At 41.1% G+C, this 17,930-nt stretch overlaps 1 protein-coding gene across 3 annotated transcripts in view; it reads left to right on the forward strand.

The window, feature by feature from the left end:
- PDE7B (phosphodiesterase 7B) overlaps window positions 1-17,625 on the forward strand; it is a 314,218-nt gene extending 296,593 nt beyond the window's left edge. For all 3 annotated transcript variants that reach the window (XM_060616743.3, XM_060616742.3, XM_060616746.3), the window contains 5 exons: window positions 272-363; window positions 2,950-3,094; window positions 5,033-5,129; window positions 10,015-10,095; window positions 13,914-17,625. In XM_060616743.3, the coding sequence (XP_060472726.1) occupies window positions 272-363; window positions 2,950-3,094; window positions 5,033-5,129; window positions 10,015-10,095; window positions 13,914-14,143 (645 nt within the window). In that variant the 3' untranslated portion in view covers window positions 14,144-17,625. The remainder of the gene's footprint in view (window positions 1-271; window positions 364-2,949; window positions 3,095-5,032; window positions 5,130-10,014; window positions 10,096-13,913) is intronic.
- Window positions 17,626-17,930: the final 305 nt, after the last annotated feature.

Raw genomic sequence — 17,930 nt, forward strand, 5'->3', positions numbered from 1 at the left:
ACCCAAAATGGGGGCATTGGCAAGAGAGAATGACACCAGAAATAGACTCTCATTCAGTCCTCCAACGGAGAGTCACAAGGGTCAGCCCTGCCACTATCCCACCATCATGATAGGCCTTGTGGTGGTTTTCTTTCATGTTTCTTTTCTCGTCTGCCTCTTTGTCAGCAAGTATCAACTGGCTGAAATGAAAATACTCGGTGAAACTGTTCAGTGTGAAAGATCAGAATCTGACTTCTCTCTCATTTATAGCTTTAATTTTCTTTCTTTCTAGAATATGTCTGTGCTGGAGAATCACCACTGGCGATCTACAATAGGCATGCTTCGAGAATCAAGGCTTCTTGCTCACTTGCCAAAGGAAATGACGTAAGTGGCGTAGAGATGAAACATACTGATGTCCACACGTTGGAGATAAGCTGCTTTCTCTAGGGCATGCTTGAGACCCCAGGGCTGATGGCGGGGAGCCAGCCGGCTGTGCTTCCTGCCTGCGCTTGGTTGTCGATCAGAGGAGACTCAGTGTCAGTTACAGCAGCCCAGAATCCACGTCTCTCCCTGAGCTTTGAACGGGCCTTGGATAGTCTATGACCTGACATCAGGAAAAAGGATAATAAACAGCTCTCAGCTTTCACACTCTTCAGCATCAATGCTCCACTTTGTCAAATCCCTGTCTGTTATGTTAGCAAAATTGTCCTCCTATAAGGATCCAAATAATAAATATTTATCAAGCAGGAACACAGGAGATCTCAAGCTAGATTTAACACTAGTTCAATCAAGTTTGTTTTGTAATTGCCAATCTTAGCAAAAATAGAAGTCAGAAATTCTTTCCTGAAATGTCTTTTGTTAAGTAACTGAATTGGCCCCAGCCATTGTTTTGGCCATTAATTTACCTATGTCTGTTGCATTTTAAACAGAAGGGGAAATACTAGTTTCCTGGTCCACTGTTTGTTAGCCCAGGTATTTAGGCCAAGCCCTACTAAATCCAAAGCCATTGCCTCATTTTCCACGTGGTCCCTAATTAGTTGCTGTAACATCTTCCAAGGTCACCACTAATTCTGATCTGTTAAATTAAATGCACAGGGCCCAAGAGAGTTAAAAGAGTAGATAGATCCCTGCACCCTTCTTTCTGAAGAATTGCGAAGGGTGCATAAGTTAAAGTCAAGTGCCAAGTTGAGTCTATATAGAACAGGCAGTATGCTCTGGCTCGTGCTTATTCCCGGCCTTGTGATACTATCTGGTGCTGTTCCCTAGCACCCAGAGGAATGTGGAATTTGCAGGAAGAACTTCAGTTCTGATAGCTTTTTACCTCCTGGGATGAAATAAAACCAATCTTCATGCACGGAATAAAATCCCGTGCTTTTTGCTACAGTGCTTGCAAAGATCAAAAGAATTAAATGCAAAAGAACTAAAAACTTGGGGTGCCTGGGAGGCACAGTCAGTTGAGCATCCAACTCTTTATCTCAGCTCAGGTGATGCTCTCACAGTCCCTGAGTTGGAGCCCTGCATCAGACTTGGGGTTCTGTCTCTCCTTCCCTCTGCCTCTCCCTTGCTTGTGCTCACTCTCTCTGTCTCACTCTTTCTCTCTCTGTCTCTCAAAAATAAAATAAAATAAAATAAAATAAAATAAGAACTAAAAACTTGAGTAAGAAATCAAGTAAGAAAGAGAAGAAAGGAGGAGGAGGTAAGTGGCAGGGGCAGCTAAAGAAAGAAGAGAAGGGAAAGAAGGAGAGAGGGCAGACAAGGAAGAATAAAACTGAAGGAAAAAAGGAGGAAGAACGCAGGACCAGACTTGTTTCTGTAATACCAACACTAATCCTGCTGGTTGCTCAGTTATACTCATTTCCTGAGATACTCCTACGCATCCCTATGGATTCCAAATAAAATACCATATTTTTCTGTCTTTATGGGATGCAGTGTTATAAATCACTTTTGTAGAAAGAATAATTGTGATGCAAGAGTCTGAAAAGGGATGTGGTGGGAAGTACAGTGGCCAGTATTTGCATGCAGTTGCCTGTTTGTTCATGGTCTCAACCTGGCTGGTGATTACAGACATTTACTTTATACCTATTCATTAAACTCTGTGTGCTCAATGCACTCTACAAAGTAAAAGGATGTAAAGTATGACCCATATGCCCAAAACATTGGCGGGGGGGGGGGGGGGGGGCAGAGGAGTAAAGAACGGGTTCAAACTTAAGCGACATCAACTTAATATAAACTGCTACATGCAGAAGATGTTATATACAAAAAATATATACTTAATTTTTAAAGATTAATTTTTAAAATTGCTATGGGTCTTGTCTTCCATTGATTACTTTCTATGTGTGAGGTAAAGCTTTAACTCGCTTATGTTTCCAAAATGTCTCATTTTCCTTACATACCATTTGTCGACTAACATATTGCTTGCCCGTTGGTTTTTAAGTGTCTTAACTACCTATTATTCTTTCTGAAGTTCCAGTAACTTTCTCCAGTCTGTTTTGTTCAATTGATGGATCTTTCCATACCATGTAGTATCAGCCATTATTATTGTCTTCCTTATTATTACTAATTATCATGCCCTTTCTCTCTCCATGCAAATCTGAATGTTTGAGCTGGCTTCAGCTCTTTAAAAGCACAACCTAAACTTCTGTGATTCTGTCAGTCTTTTTGTGTCCTACTTAAGGCATGCATGCAGTTTTTAGACGCACAGTTACCACGGCAACGTGTAAACTACCACAACTTTGTTCACTCGCGATTTCAATCACTCTCTACAGTTACTAGCATAGCTCCTGACCAAAGACAGAAGTGGTGGTGGAGGACAGACTGGCCCTTGGGCTCGGAGGGACTTGACTTTGAGTAACAAACAGAATCAAAGGCAGAAATGAGATTCTAAACCACCTGATGGTGACAGAATCAATCACCTACCTCAAAAGTATTTGCTTCGTGTGTGTGTTTTCTCTTTCCCTCTTGTGGATGCAGACAGGATATTGAACAGCAGCTGGGCTCCTTGATCTTGGCAACAGACATCAATAGACAGAATGAATTTTTGACCAGGTTGAAAGCTCACCTCCACAATGAAGATTTAAGACTGGAGGATGTACACGACAGGCACTTTATGCTTCAGGTAAACAACAACAACAACAACAATAAAGGCCCTTATCCTTGCTGAGTAAAAGCACTTGGGGACATGATCGATAATTTTAGTACATGTGAGATGGAGTATCCCCCAGGGTAGAAGTTAGAGCGGTGACCTACTTAATTGAAAGCTCTGAGACACATGAAATTTTTAAGCGGTTTCCAAGCAAGCGAAATCTGGGTTTCATGTCAGTAAGTTGATAATATCTCACTTTTCCTTATCTGGTAACTGGTACCCCACAGAGTAGCCCTGCTGGGGAATTGTATGTAGTAAGAATCTACAACATTTTGTGGCTTGATGTAAAATTGACCACGGTCATACCTGCGAGATTTAGAAATACTGTTTCTGTAACACAAAGATACATTATGTTAACTATGGCACAAACAAAAACTGAAAAACGAGTAGCCGTTCCTTCATATAAAACCTATTTAATCAAACCCTGCTTTACTTCCTGTTACTAGCTAAACTCATATTCTCACAAACATGTGTACCTAGTCTTGCCATTTTTAGACATCAATAAATAAACTATGTTAAGGTTAATTGAATGAACCGAATCGTATCAGGCCCAGTGCTTTTGGCTTCTTTCCACGGCAAGAAGCCATTTGTGGCAGGAGAAAAAGAGGACAAACGGACCTCAGAACTGGAAGTCTGACCTGGTGTCCAAACCACAGCCATTTTCTTGATCTTCCGTTTTCTCTCGTCTTCCTTCTTTCCTCCTGCCACAAAAGACTGGATGGAAGGACCCTGGATTCACGTACATAGACCAACTTTGACCAGGGAAACTGAACCGCGCCTTGCAGACTGAACAGAATAGTGTTTTTTTGTCCCATGCTTTCATGATGCCCCCTGCAGCTGTCCAAAGTGCCCCATCCTTCCCAGGAAATACCTCCTTCCCAGCTGTAGAACTACGTCTCCCTCCTTTTTTTCCAAACTAGTCTTTCTATTCCCGGAGTGTCACAACGATCAACCAGGTATCTGGTTTTCCTGACTCCAGCCAAGTTGGGAGTTGCTGAAAGATTTGGCCTGAAAATTTGCATTTCAAAGGGAAAGCTTGCTGACGCAAATGAATTGTAAATGAATTCCCAAAGGGCAGAACCTGGAGGACGCTTCTACCCCTTTCCTACTCTAGTAGTTACTGGCTTCCCCATTAACCAGAAAATAAAGGAACAATCAAATTTGTAAGTTAATATGATTGGGGCTTTCCCAGATGCCAGTGATTCTGTGATGCCAAGGAACTAGATCAAAACAAATGGGCACTGCTGGTGGGCAGGGCACGCTACCAGGAGCCCATCTCGGTGGTTGGTGGGGAAGGGTGAGAATCTACTTTTCTGGGAATTCATGGTAACCCTCTTAGGGTCAGCATTATTGACAAAAGCTGGCCTCCCCGATCCAGACCAGTGTGCGGTAAGCTTTGAGTTAGCTTTGCAAACAACACACTCCAAGGTTTGATAGGACTTAGCTCCCTGGACTGCAGTTTGAGCTTGCTTACACACAGACACGGGCACAGGAGGGCAAATAAATTGAAGCGATACATGGAGTCTGTCAATGTGGCCACTGTGAGAATGAGGTCCAAATGATCTCACTTGAGCCTGACCGGGCCCCTGCGGCTTCCTTGCCCATGAAGGGTGGGGCAGTAGAAGGAGCCAGGCCATGGCTTTCCTTGGCCTACCCACCCCAAGCCTCCTCCAGGAAGCTCCGTGTCCTTGGACGGTGGCTCTTCTCTCCTTCTCATAGCTATAAAGTGGGAATTCTGAATGAAGGTTTTGTGCGGCGGTGAGTAAGTGCTGTTTCCTGAAGAGGCACTCTGTAAACACGGGCTTGGTACCTGAGGCACACTGGCGGGTCGGACAGCCCCTTGGGCTTCGGATACATTTGCTGCTGAAGGATCATCCTCTGACCATCTCTCCCTGCCCTGTCATTTCTCAGATCGCCTTGAAGTGTGCTGACATTTGCAATCCTTGTAGAATTTGGGAGATGAGCAAGCAATGGAGTGAAAGGGTCTGTGAAGAATTCTACAGGCAAGGTTAGTACTGATCTGACAGCTGAGTTTTCAGTGCCCCTCTTCCTTTTAGGCATTTATCCTAATAAAACAGGAAATGGCTAATCTATCATGACATTTGTTCTTTCATCAACTCTTATTATCGTAACCTTTCTCTTCCACTCTCTTGCAAACCATCCAGACCTTTTTTGGAAATAACTTAAAAATAAATAACAATGTCTTACTATGTGCAAACAGGTAGTAAAGAGAGGTGATAAAAATGAGCAAAAGTGGGAGATAAATGTGGGTGTGTGTGTATGTGTGTAATTTTTTAATGACTTTCCTCTGTGGATATGAGAATGTAAGGGACAGCTTGATTTTTACTCTGACCTTCATTTTAATGAGTTTAGCACAGCCTAAAGGCTAAATGCCATTTGGGGTCAATGTTTTCTACTCTGACGGGACTTAGACTCTGTCTCTAGTCCTTCCCCTGTCTTTCTTAAATAAAGTTAATGAAACAGAGCACAGCTGACCAAGAATTGAACTCATCCTCTCAAACATATTCAGTGAGAAGAGAAATGGCCCCGAGTTAGAGTATAAGTTTTAAGACATTAACCTCATTCAGAAATAAGGCAATGAATTAGCCAACAGGATCTTGACACTGGGTGGCATATCGGCCTTTAAACCCAGCCTTATTTCTTCAGACCTGGTTTCAGTGCTCAGGATGTTTGTTCAGGTACAGCAGTGCCCTGATGTTAGTGACAGGATCGGGTTTGAGAGGCTGAGAACAAACGAAGCCTGAAGTGTCCCACATACCAGCTCCGTGGGGAGGTCAAGTAGCAACGGTGAGTCTTTTGGAGAAGCTTCCATCAAAAGATGTGTCAGGGACATTGAGATGGTCCCAAAGACACAAGACAAAGCAAAAGGGATTGGGTTCATGTGGGGCCAGAAGGCTCTGGCCACTGTCTCTTTCACTCAGAGAAAAAGCGCTCGTGAAGTGCCCACAACCCTATGTAATTTCATTTCAATTGAGCGTGAGGGGTTAGAAGTCAGAAGATCAGTTCAAGTTGCCTATGATATAAAATCTCCTCTGAGAGAAAACAAAGGAAATATGATGAAATTGGAGCAGGAGGTTTAGATTAGATAAGTATTTCCTTTATGATATAGAAAATACTGAAATGGCAACATGAGAGAAGGGCTAAGATCTTCATGTTTGGAAATCAAACAATGGGACAGGAAAGAGATTCTACTGTGTCCCTTTGGTTTTGACTCAGCCATGCAGTTGGCACTGCGGCAGTTTAACCCTTTCATTTGCTTATCTTGCATCCTATTTGGATTATAAGCAACTTGAGAAACAGGCCATGTCACTTGTGCCAAAAATAAGGCCCATGGAATGGGTGTATTGAAGTTACTAACTACGTGGTGAAGTTACTAACTACGTGGATCAAAGGAAGGTAATCCATAAGATCTCACCAAAACCAGGTGTTGCCCTAATAATACATGCACGTGCAGCATTGTAAGATGGAACAAACTAGAACATTTGTAACTCTAACCACGAAAGGTGAGCTACCATGCACTTTGCTCTGGCATGTCAGGCAGAGAAAGGAATACAGAGAGGGTATGTCGGGTCCTTCTTATTTAATAGCATTATGGTTGAGCAGAAGTTCTGTCTGTTTAGAAGGAGAAAGACCAGACTCTCTGGTCATCCAAACTGCCTACCCTCCATACTGAATTAATTTTTGTAATCCTATAAGCATGATTCACATCATTTTAATTAATCTGATTCTGGCTCTCAGTTTAGGATTTGGGTTTCCACAGATTGCTCATAGTCTTGGCCAAACTATCTTTAATGGTTCTTGATGTTGAGCAAAGGAAAACCTTTAAAATCAAGGTTGAGGAGATAGCAGAAAAGAAGATGAAAATCCCATGAATTAGGAAAACAGCATTAAATTCTGAGAGCAGAGATTAGGATTCTATACATCATTCGACCCCCTCCTCTCAATGTTTCAAGGAAGTGGAATCTCTGTCCTTTTGTAGCTATGAATTGATATCGTCTCAATCCACCACGATTCCCAGAAGTTTGTATTGAATATCTGCTTCCAGCCTTGTGTAAACCTTAGCAAAACTGTTACTTTCCCTCTCTACAAAGCCCCATTGAGGCAGTCACGAAGGACACAAGAATTATAGTTAATGTTTAATAACCTCGAAAAACTAGGAAGTAAATGTCCTTAAAGAGCGAAGTTATGCAATTTCCCCTTTGTATTCTCTACATTGATGAACAAAGAATCTAAAATACACAGTGCTTTATAAGTACATGTTGAATAAGTTAATGAATAAATGATCTAATTGGGTGATCTCTAATGGTGGAGGTCACGGGAGAAGATCTGGTTCTCAGGAAGGCAGAATCTGAACTGGGTACCGAAGGATGCATAGGGTCCTGTATTTTCCAACAGGGTACTCATGAAGCACTTGTGATTAGAAAATTTTAAATTAATTCAACAATTAAATTCAAATTTTAGTTCTTAGTTTTATTGATCAAATTGCAAAAAAAGTAACTGTAGTGGGCAGTGCAGAGAACATTTCTGTCATTACAGAAAGTCCTTTTGGGCACTGCTGGTCTACATAAGGAGGGGTGGAAATGGACAAAGGCCCTGAAAAGGGGACCTGCTTCACAGAACAACTTGGATCCACAGAAAATGAGAATGTGAGGATTTGTGGAGGCCCCTGTACACCAGGGGCCAAAAATGAGTTATTAATAAGTCAGACTGGAGTCGGGCAGAGTATAAGTAGGGAAAAAAGATACTCCAAGAAAGGAATAAACAGGATTTGACGCCTCAATATGGAGAGAGAATGGAAGGGAGAAATCAAAGAAGGTTCCTCTAAAATGTCAAGCTTGACTGAAAAATCATAATTAACAGAATTATGGAGGAAAGGAGTAGAACCCATTTTAATATTAGAACTCATTTTAATATTAAATGGCGTCCTGCTCTGTCCTCAGAAGACTATTATCATCTCACTTCCCTGAATTCCTCAGGTTAAGCCATGTGATTTCCTCACATCAGTCTTGAGAATAACCAGGCCTCAGGGGACCATGGGAGGCATGGCTACAATCTTAGAACAAGTGACAAATGTGTGGCATCTTTTAAGTTCTAGCTCAACGGTTAAGTGCAGACACATTGGGTGCAGACTTCGTAGGTTGAAATCCCCCTTTTACTAGCAATATGACTTGAGTGAAAATACTTCCTTTCATCTCAATTTCCTCACCTGTAAAGTGGGCATTATAATGAAGTTGTAATGAGGTTTAAATTAACATATGTAAAACGCTTAGCATAGTGCCTGGCACATAGTAAGCATGATATAAATGTTACATTTATATTGCCTGTGGTTTAGAGGTGTACATTCACAGCTGTGAACTCAGCTAATGTTTCTGAGGACTATAGCTTCTCTACTGATTAACCAGACTGTTTTCCCAACGCAAAAATTACCCATAATTTTTCATCCCCTGCAGGACTGATAAAGTATTCTGATAAAGCTTTACATGGTACATTTCTTCTTTGGTCTTCTAGCTGACAAAGGCATTAAAAAGAAATACTTGTCTGATTTTTATACTTTTTTAAAGCTTAGTTCCATTAGGTGAAACTAAATCAGAATAAAAGATAAGAAACTTTTAAGAAATGAAACAGATGAACATATAAAGGAAAAATAAAATAAGATAAAAGCAGAGAGGGAGACAAACCATAAGAGACTCTTAAATATAGAGAACAAACTGAGGGTTGCTGGAGGGGAGGCGGAGGAGGGGATGGGCTGAATGGGTGATGGGCATTAAGGAGGGCACTTGTTGGGATGAGCACCAGTGTTGTATGTAAGTGATGAATAACTAAAATCTACTCCTGGGGTACCTGGATGGCTCAATAAGTTAAGTGTTCGACTTCAGTTCAGGTCATGATCTCACATTTCATGAGTTCGAGCCCCGCATCAGACTCTCTGCTGACACCTCAGATCCTGGAGCCTACTTCAGATTCTGTCTCCCACTCTCTCTGCTTCTCCCCCACTCAACTCTGTCTCTCTCTGTCTCTCTCTCAAAAATAAACATTAAAAAATTTTTTTAAATAACTAAAAATAAAATCGACTCTTGAAACCAACACTACCCTATATTTTTTTTTTTTTTAATTTTTTAATGTTTATTTACTTTTGAGACAGAGAGACACAGCATGAGCAGGGAAGGGGCAGAGAGAGAGGGAGACACAGAATGTGAAGCAGGCTCTAGGCTCTGAGCTGTCAGCACAGAGCCTGACGCGGGGCTCGAACCCATGAACTGTGAGATCATGACCTGAGCCGAAGTCGGATGCTTAACTGACTGAGCCACCCAGGCGCCCCAACCCTATATTTTAACTAACACGAATTTAAATAAAAAAAAAAAATCTTTATTTCTGATTAACTTTGTAACTACAGACCAGGATGTTCCTCAAATGAGATTTTCTAGTCCCTCTTCTCTGTCTCCTACCTACTTACTATTCCTGGTGGTTCAGAGGAAATCAGACTAGGGTCAGGCAGAGTGAAAGGCAGGGGCAGCATAAAATCTGTTCTCTTAACCTGTTACTTAAAGCCAGAACTTCCATTTCATGTAGGAAATTGCTCATTACTTGTATCCTTGTTTTTGTATATCTTGGTCAAAGTTTATTCTAGTCCCAGAGCGTACCTATTTACAAGGAACCTATTGTAAATGGTCATTGACGCTCTGATATTTTAACTTTTCATGGAAACTACGAGAGCAAGACAGGGCAAGTGGGGGGGGGAGCGGTTCCTGATGAGAACAAAGCAGTGAATGGTAATTCTCAGAATAACTTCTTTGACCTAGAGGGTTAAAAGTAGCAACTCATTTTTTTTTACAAATTCTAGATTACCAATATTTCTTCTTCTTTCTTCTTAGGTGACCTTGAACAGAAATTTGAACTGGAAATCAGTCCACTATGTAATCAACAGAAAGATTCAATTCCTAGTATACAAATTGGTGAGTTGAATTCAGTTTTAATTTTAAACGAATACTTTTGGCATCTCTGCCAAGTCACAAAGAAAAGAAGATCTACCCACAGCTTTTGAAAGATCCAAACTGGAGGTTTAATGAAGAGCCGAATCCAAATAAACACTCTAATCATGACTAATCTACTAGGTAATTACCAATGGAAAAATTATGAAAAACAGGGTAACGGCTTTGTTATAGACCCTTAACTAGCCTGTATTAACTTTGTAGTTCAAAATCAAATCAAAACCAAATAGCGTAGAAGGAAACTAATAAGCATCATCCATCTATTGGCTGCTGAAGAGCAGGTTAGTTCATACTCTCTCTGGGACTTGAAGAGTAGAAAGCCGGCAGGATCAACCTTTAGGACGCTTCCAGTCTGGCTCACTACCCTTCACCCCCTTTGCAATCCCAAGAGCCCATGCTCTGTGAGCTATGCCATCCCTTGTGGCCCCGGGTCCCATGCTTCTTGACTCCCCACTTCCAAAACGTATTTTCAGTCTTATTCTCAAGTGCCAATTGCCGTAAACTGTTAAATTGTGATGCTAATGCATCTAAAATAATCATTACTCTAAGTTATGCATCAGATCATTACACAAGTCAAACTGTGGAAATCTTAGGCACATAGGAAATATTTTTGATCCAGTAAGAATTTCTATCAGCTCTTAAAGCTCTCCACCAATTCCACCTACATTCAAAGCAAATCTTTTCCTGGAAGTTCCTTCCATTTAAAACCAAACTCAGCGCTTTAAATTTTACCCATAAACTACAGCCCTCACATGCACGAGTCCTTGTTTTTCGCCAGTTCCCACAGACCTCAGAAAACTTAATGTATTCACAGTGCTGCAGACCTCTGCAAGGCTTGAGGCTTAAAGCCTCTACTTGGAAGGGAATGGGGCATCAGGAAAAACAAGCTGAAAATTAAGAAAGCCAGAGCAAGTTAGCCAAGTGATGATATGCCTATAATCACTAAGAGTCAAGTCTAATCCACGACAGAGTCATAAAGTCATCTTCAGGAAATAGAAACCGAATTAATCTGGTTACGAAGATTTGAATGACATATGCAAATATTAAAATAGATATGTTGAAATTTTGGGATTATTGGTGAGCCGTTTTTTTATCTAAATTGCCCTTAGTATTGTCATGGTGTTTTTACAATTAAATTGATTCTTCCACCCAAAAAAGGAAAGGGTGGGAGCATTATAAAAAACAAAACCCGGGAAGAATCCAGGGTGATAACATAGCTACAGAGTTGCTGGGGCAGTGGGGGAGGGGATCAGCATCAACAGAAACGCAGCCTTGGTCCCCTTGGATCAGATAGTCTCCTCCGGTTGCTTTAATTATGGAGGTTTTGCAGATGTGATCTGCAAGGAGCAGACCCTGTCCAAAATCCTAACCCCACGGCCTCGTTTGTTAAGCTCTGGCTAGAAAGAAATTTGCCAGGCTCCTGTTAAAGACATTTTGTGAAAAGCATTCACATTGTTAAGCACACAACCTGGATTTGCAAGACAGACCTGATTTTAGAGACTCTACCCTGTTGTTGTCATGAGAACACACTTATTTTGTCAGATCCTATGTCCTGGTTTTCAGCACAGGAAAATGTGGTTACCATAGATACCTGTTTTTAAAATGGGGTGGGGATTGGCTGAATAGGAAAATCTCCTGGATGCTACATTAGCACACCAATAATAAAGAGAAAGAGAAGGTAATTATAAAACAACCCTCCCTACGTAAATCTTTCTCTGTCTCCGTTCCACACCTCCCAGCTCTGTAGGGTCAGTGTTGGGAGGTGTGGTGTGAAGGGATAGACGAGGCTAAACTGGAAAAATCCAAATAGAGCCTAATGGGAGCTCTAGGCTTCAGCCCCCCCAGACGAGGATTTTGCCAGCAGGTCCTAAGTAATGCAGCTCTTTCCTCTGTCCTGATTCTCCCTGGGACTGAAACTGTCCCCTCCACAGTGAGAATCTCCTGAGTGCCATCTCAGGTTTAGATCTGATTTTCTGTTTAAGTAATTCATATCAACCCAAGAGGAAGTGGGGTTAAAAATCTCTTTCTCTCTCTCCATCAAATTCTGCATTTTTTAAAAAGAAGATATTAAATCAAATGAATATCTAATTGGTGAAATCTATAGAAGGAGGAAGAGAAAGAGGCTTGCCTGCAATCCCTATTTACTCTGAGGCCATCATTTCTCGCTTCCCCCAATTCCAACCCACCAGGAGGACAAAATCCAGGCAAAGTCAGCCCATCGCTTGCATAGAAGAGAAAGGTTAGCACAATGCACTGGGAACAGGTAGAACAGGTTCCCAAATCTAATCGTGCAGAAGCCATCTTTCATTTGGAAAACTGCCCCCTGGTGTCTATTCAGGCTTCAAAATGGCTCTCCTATCTACTAGGAAAGGTCTTTATATTGGACAAGTAGAAATCCAGAGGTATAATTTCAAAGTAACTTCAGGAAGAAAATGAGTCGATGTTGAAGTACCAGATTTTTAAATGTTAGATTTGTAGCTTTTTTATATTAAGGTAAATTTTATAAATATTCACACTTTAAACTTTAGAATAACATAATTTTGTGAACTATCTTTAATATCTAATCTCTCTTAAGGTGGAAGATAATAGAAATTAAATATAGATGTTGTGAAGAAAATGAAGAAAATTCAGGAATAGGAAACAAGAAAATTTAAGAAGGAAATCCTTACTTGCTGACTCCCTATATACCATATCAAACTACAGAAGTCACTCGCTTAAACTTGGATTATCTAAAATGATTTCATAATATTTAAATCATATTTAAGATGAGATAATGCAGAAGTGTAAAATAATATTTTGCATTTCTGCATCCTTTTTCCGTCTCTATAGCATCCTCAAAGGCCAAGTATCTGCTGTTTGTTCAATAAAAAGATCAAGTCAAGCCTTTATAATTTATGCCCTTGTAAACATTCGGGCTCAGTTGTTGGAAAGTTTGTTATGCTGAAAAACACTTGCCTTTTCTCCCCACACCTATATTTCAAGAACATACAATAAGACCTAAATATGTCCAAGTTTGTGATGATTCCAATAACTCCAGCCTAGACTGAAAGTCCTTCTCTGCTTTAATAAATCATGTTTAATATGGAAAGCGCACTAACATTGAAACATGATTAGAAAGCAACGAGTCTAAACTAATTAAGAGAATAGAGATATCTAATATCAACCAATTTTATCTGGTCATTGAAGTAGGGATTTTATGTGCATATTGAAGATGAATGAACTTCTATTTACCTACATTTAGTGGTTAACATAATTGATAGTAAGACAAAACTATAAATCAATACTCTTGAAAAAATATCCTACAGAGTAAACATATGAATTCTTCAGATGGTCTAAATCAATGATGTGGTATCATTTGCCCTTTCCTCCCCTCCCCCACCCTCCCTCCTTAGCTCCAACACAGACTTTTTCCTACCTTTCTCCTTATATGTCTTTCTCCCTCAGCAAATAATAATAGCCAATATTTATTGAGGATTTACTGTGCACCAGGAACTTTCTAAGCCTCTCACCTGTGTTGTTATTTCATTGTCATAACAACCCTGTGGGTTTGGCACTCTTCCTAGCTCCTTTTTATAAATGAGGAAACTGAGGCCCGAGAGGTTAAGAAACGAGCCCAAGGTGACGTATCTGGTGCTCCTAAACTGAGGATAGGGGCCATCTCATCTTTTTTTGCCTTCACTTCTCTGGGTCACAGACAGAGTGGGGTCCCGACTGGGTCCGGGAGGGAGAAGACGTGGGTTTTACCGCCTTTATGGAGCTGAGCTTGGCCTCGCCTGTTCTAGGTTTCATGACCTACATCGTGGAGCCGCTTTTCCGGGAATGGGCCCGTTTCACTGGAAACAGCACCCTGTCGGAGAACATGCTAAGCCACCTCTCACACAACAAAGCCCAGTGGAAGAGTCTGTTGCCCACGCAGCACAGAAGCAGCAGTGGTGGCGGGGGCAGCCCCGACCATGCAGGCCAAGGGACCGAGAATGAGGAGCAGACTGTGACCAAAGGCAACGCCCCGTAGTCCCAGCCAGCCTGCCCCTGCTCTGCACACGGAGAAGGAGAACCTCCTTGAGCAGAGGCCTCCTGACAGGGTGAAAGCTCTGAGGGGGTTCCTGCCAATAAGCCCAGCCACCTCGTGGCTGCCGTCCTGGGGCTCTTTGGAATGCTACCCTCCTCTATTTTCCTGCCTCCTCTCCTCTTTTCGAGTGTACAGAAGCCATCCGTCATCTCAGCACTAGCTGCCGAAATAAAGCAACTCCATTTAGGAACGTGGGAGCTGATGAGGGGCAGGCCTGCCCCTCCAGGAGAAGACTGGGGAGTCAGAAAGAGGTGCTTCTGCCATGTTCCCCTCGGGCCCTGGGTCCCACTGTGACAGGTGACCGTCGCTAAGGCCAGAGCATTTTAGTGTTAGCCATCTGACTGCTGATCTGCATGACAAAAACACCAGCATCTTTGGAGCTCCAAGGAGATGGGTCTTGGGTGCGAGCGCACAAACCAGAGCGTGAGAGAAAGTACCTTCTATTTTAATAATAATTCTTATGATAAAAATAATAATAAATCTTTTTAACTTTTCTATTTGATGCACTAGACAATGGATCTAAAACTTTGGACTAAAAGATTACTCAGTGTACCCAAACTTGAACAGGGGGTTCATAGTTTTTTGTTACTGACTTTATGCCACTTTGGGTCAGAGCTTCGGCATCTCCTCCATGTAAGAAACCACGTTTCCCATCCCTTCCGAGGTGAAGGTGCTTACAGTTCATTCCTTTGCACCATTAGCCAATCTGTCTTTTATCAATAACTCAGATTCAGTGACACGTTTATATGCACACATGTACATTTTCTGTAAATACCAAGCGCTACTGATTCCCATGCCAAAATACATGAGTATTATGGGATTGCTACCTGTATAAACAATGGCACTGTGAACAGAATACTGTTAGTTTTAATACAAGAGAATGCGTGTGTAAATAGGATATAGAGTTTATTAATATACGATTGTTTGCAGATAAAGGCCTTAACTTTAAACGTCTTTCATCTTCTGAAAGCTGCCCAACGTAAATCCTCACAGACATCCCTCCGAACTGCCTTCCCATGTCCATCTTTCTGCTTTCCGGCTAAGGTCACAAACCAAAACTGAATAAAGTCTTTGAGGAAATATTTTGGAAACTTCACATGCATTCCGCTTGAGACCATAGTGTTTAATCTATGGCACCAGGCACCGTTTCCTCAGCTTAATGAGACGTTTCAACAAGCCTGAAGTCACTTTTCAACACAGCGATGTTGCACACTCTGTTTTAACAAGCCAGCTGATTAGCTTGCGTTTATGTGACTCTTATCTTGGACCTTGGCGGTGTGTCAGCCTTGCAGGAGACATGGCAGGTCTCGCAAACCTTCTATGACCCTGTCACCTAATCATCAGGGAACTTCCTGCTCTCCCACCACACTCTTGTCTGTCATGGCTAAAGTACCAAAGCACCTTTGGTTTATGGTTGGCGTGCATTTCTTTGGTGTTAATAGTAACTGGATTTTTCTTTTTCCTTAATTTCATGTGAGCAACTACCTAACTGTTTAGCTGAAGTTAACATTATCTAAGTAAAGAAAACGATTTCGGTTTTCTGACCGAATTTCTCTTTCCGGCAGGTCATTGTGGTTAATTGCAGTTCTAGCGAACGGAGTCACCTTGGCATTTTGTTGGCAGTTTTTCTCCAGACACTTGGCCAGAAAACCAGTTTGCTACAGCATCCTCCTCTAGTGGCTAAACTCTGTGCATTCAACCTTTTCCTTAGAAGTTCGAGCATAACTAACGTTAGATGAAAATTGGCATGTCCGTTTCTTCTTACCTTAAATCATGTTGAAGTGGGAGGACAGTATTATGATCATTTCTGCCACTATCAAGCTGTTTGGCAAACTACAAAATGACAGCTCTCATTTCCTACGTGCAACTGTCGTGGGGTTTTTTTTCCTCCTAACATACCCATGAAATGTTAGAAACTTGACTGGCTTGTAATACGTTTCTGTAGCGAGACTGAAGTGTGCAGAGTTAAGGTTTAAGGGAAATTTTGGAGAGTTGGTTATATTTTCATTAAAGTAAGAGAGATTGTCAGATGGTACTAAAGAAAGTGTGAAAACCTCATGAAATGGGTGGGTGATAAGTTGAAATTGTTGATATGGGTAAGAGAGAAGTTGTGAAATCTTAACACCAACTTTTTTTTTCTTTCCATAATAACTATGAACTGACACATGATTCTTTGTTGCTTTAATCCTCTGAAGCTCTCAGCTTGGTGAGGCCCCAAAAGAGAAAATGTTGAATGTATTCCTGCTTCCAAATCTCTCTTACTTTGGTTTGATGGTGCAGAGAGGGCTTCTGAGTGGTCTGTGTTTAACGTTCAGGAGATCAAGTGAAGGAAAGCAATTGTCGAGGATGATACAGTAAAGAAAAAAGACACTATTTAGCTACTGGGGCCTCTATCTTGGGTTTAGGAAATGGACTTTGTGTAAATTATATTTATATTGTAACTTAAATAAATAAGATTGGAGGCATTTTTAGTAGTTCCACGTTTATAGGACAAAAGTGTCTATGTCACTATTAGGTCTTGAAGAAGAGCTCACAGAGAAAACTACCAAATACCCAACAGTTACGTCTATGAAGCAGCTACTCGTACAACAAAAATTTGAAGTAAAACGAGACATTATGCATAAACTAGATGCATTTTTGTCCTTCTCTCAACCATCTGGAGTTTTCTTGAGTTCCTCATGTGCTGGCAAAAAAAAAAAAAAAAAAAAAAAAAAAAGAATGTGAAAACTTTTTTCTTGCCTACTAGTGGCTCTCTTTCAATAGGAGGAGTTCAATTACTAGTTAAGACACAGCTGTTGGATCATCCATGGATTTTAAATTTATATTCTTCTTCTGGTCCACGGACCATCAATAGTTGACTTACCGAGTTTAATTCTGTCATTACATGAGAGGAAAGGAATCAAAGGGCTATTTTTAGTAAGTAAAGTAAAGATCAAATTAAGAAAGAGAGAATATATATCACTGCCAGGCCTGATCGTCAAAGCCTGCTTCTCCTTTAACAGCATTCGTGAATAGGCAGAATCCTGTTCATGAAGCCCTGACCTACCCATAACTCCCTCTAGGCTGAGTAAAAATCCTGCTCTGTTTCTACTTGCTTAAGGCTTCCCACAAAGGCATTTGGACTATGTCCTGCAACACTGTCTTCAGATAGTGCTTCCTACAAAACACAGATTTGTCTTGTAATCTTCTCATGTTAAATCAGATCTGCTCACTGATGTGAATTTGATTATGAGCTTGTGTCTCACTGTATTTCTAATGCTTTGTTCTTTTAAGCAAACCCTAAAACTTGTGTTGTTTTGTGTACACATGTGAGATTTGGGGGAAAAAAAAAAAAAAACCTTGTGAGTTTTGCCCAAAATGTGACCTAAGTATCCATTGGCATGTCTCAATGAATAATTAAAAATAAAGATAATTTCTTAAAAACATCAACGTATGAAAATATGCTGATTCTCACCAGGGAGCATATTACTAGCCAACCAATCAGATTCAACAGAAAAGGTCCACTGCTCAAGATGGGAAATTTTCGAGGGGAAAAAGACACACAGGTACAGATACATGGTCTCCATGTGACCCACTCTATTTGGGGCTGCAGAAGTAGCCATGTCCATGAAAGTATCACTTGGCAGTTAATCCCAAGTTTGGGAAAGAGGGCTCTCTATCACCGGTCAGTTCTACACTTCCCCTGACTCCTGATATTTTTCTGTTTCACATTTGTCAAACTCATATATGA

Source organism: Panthera onca, chromosome B2 (assembly GCF_046562875.1).
Source record: "Panthera onca isolate mPanOnc1 chromosome B2, mPanOnc1 haplotype 2, whole genome shotgun sequence".
Taxonomy (NCBI): Eukaryota; Metazoa; Chordata; class Mammalia; order Carnivora; family Felidae; genus Panthera; species Panthera onca.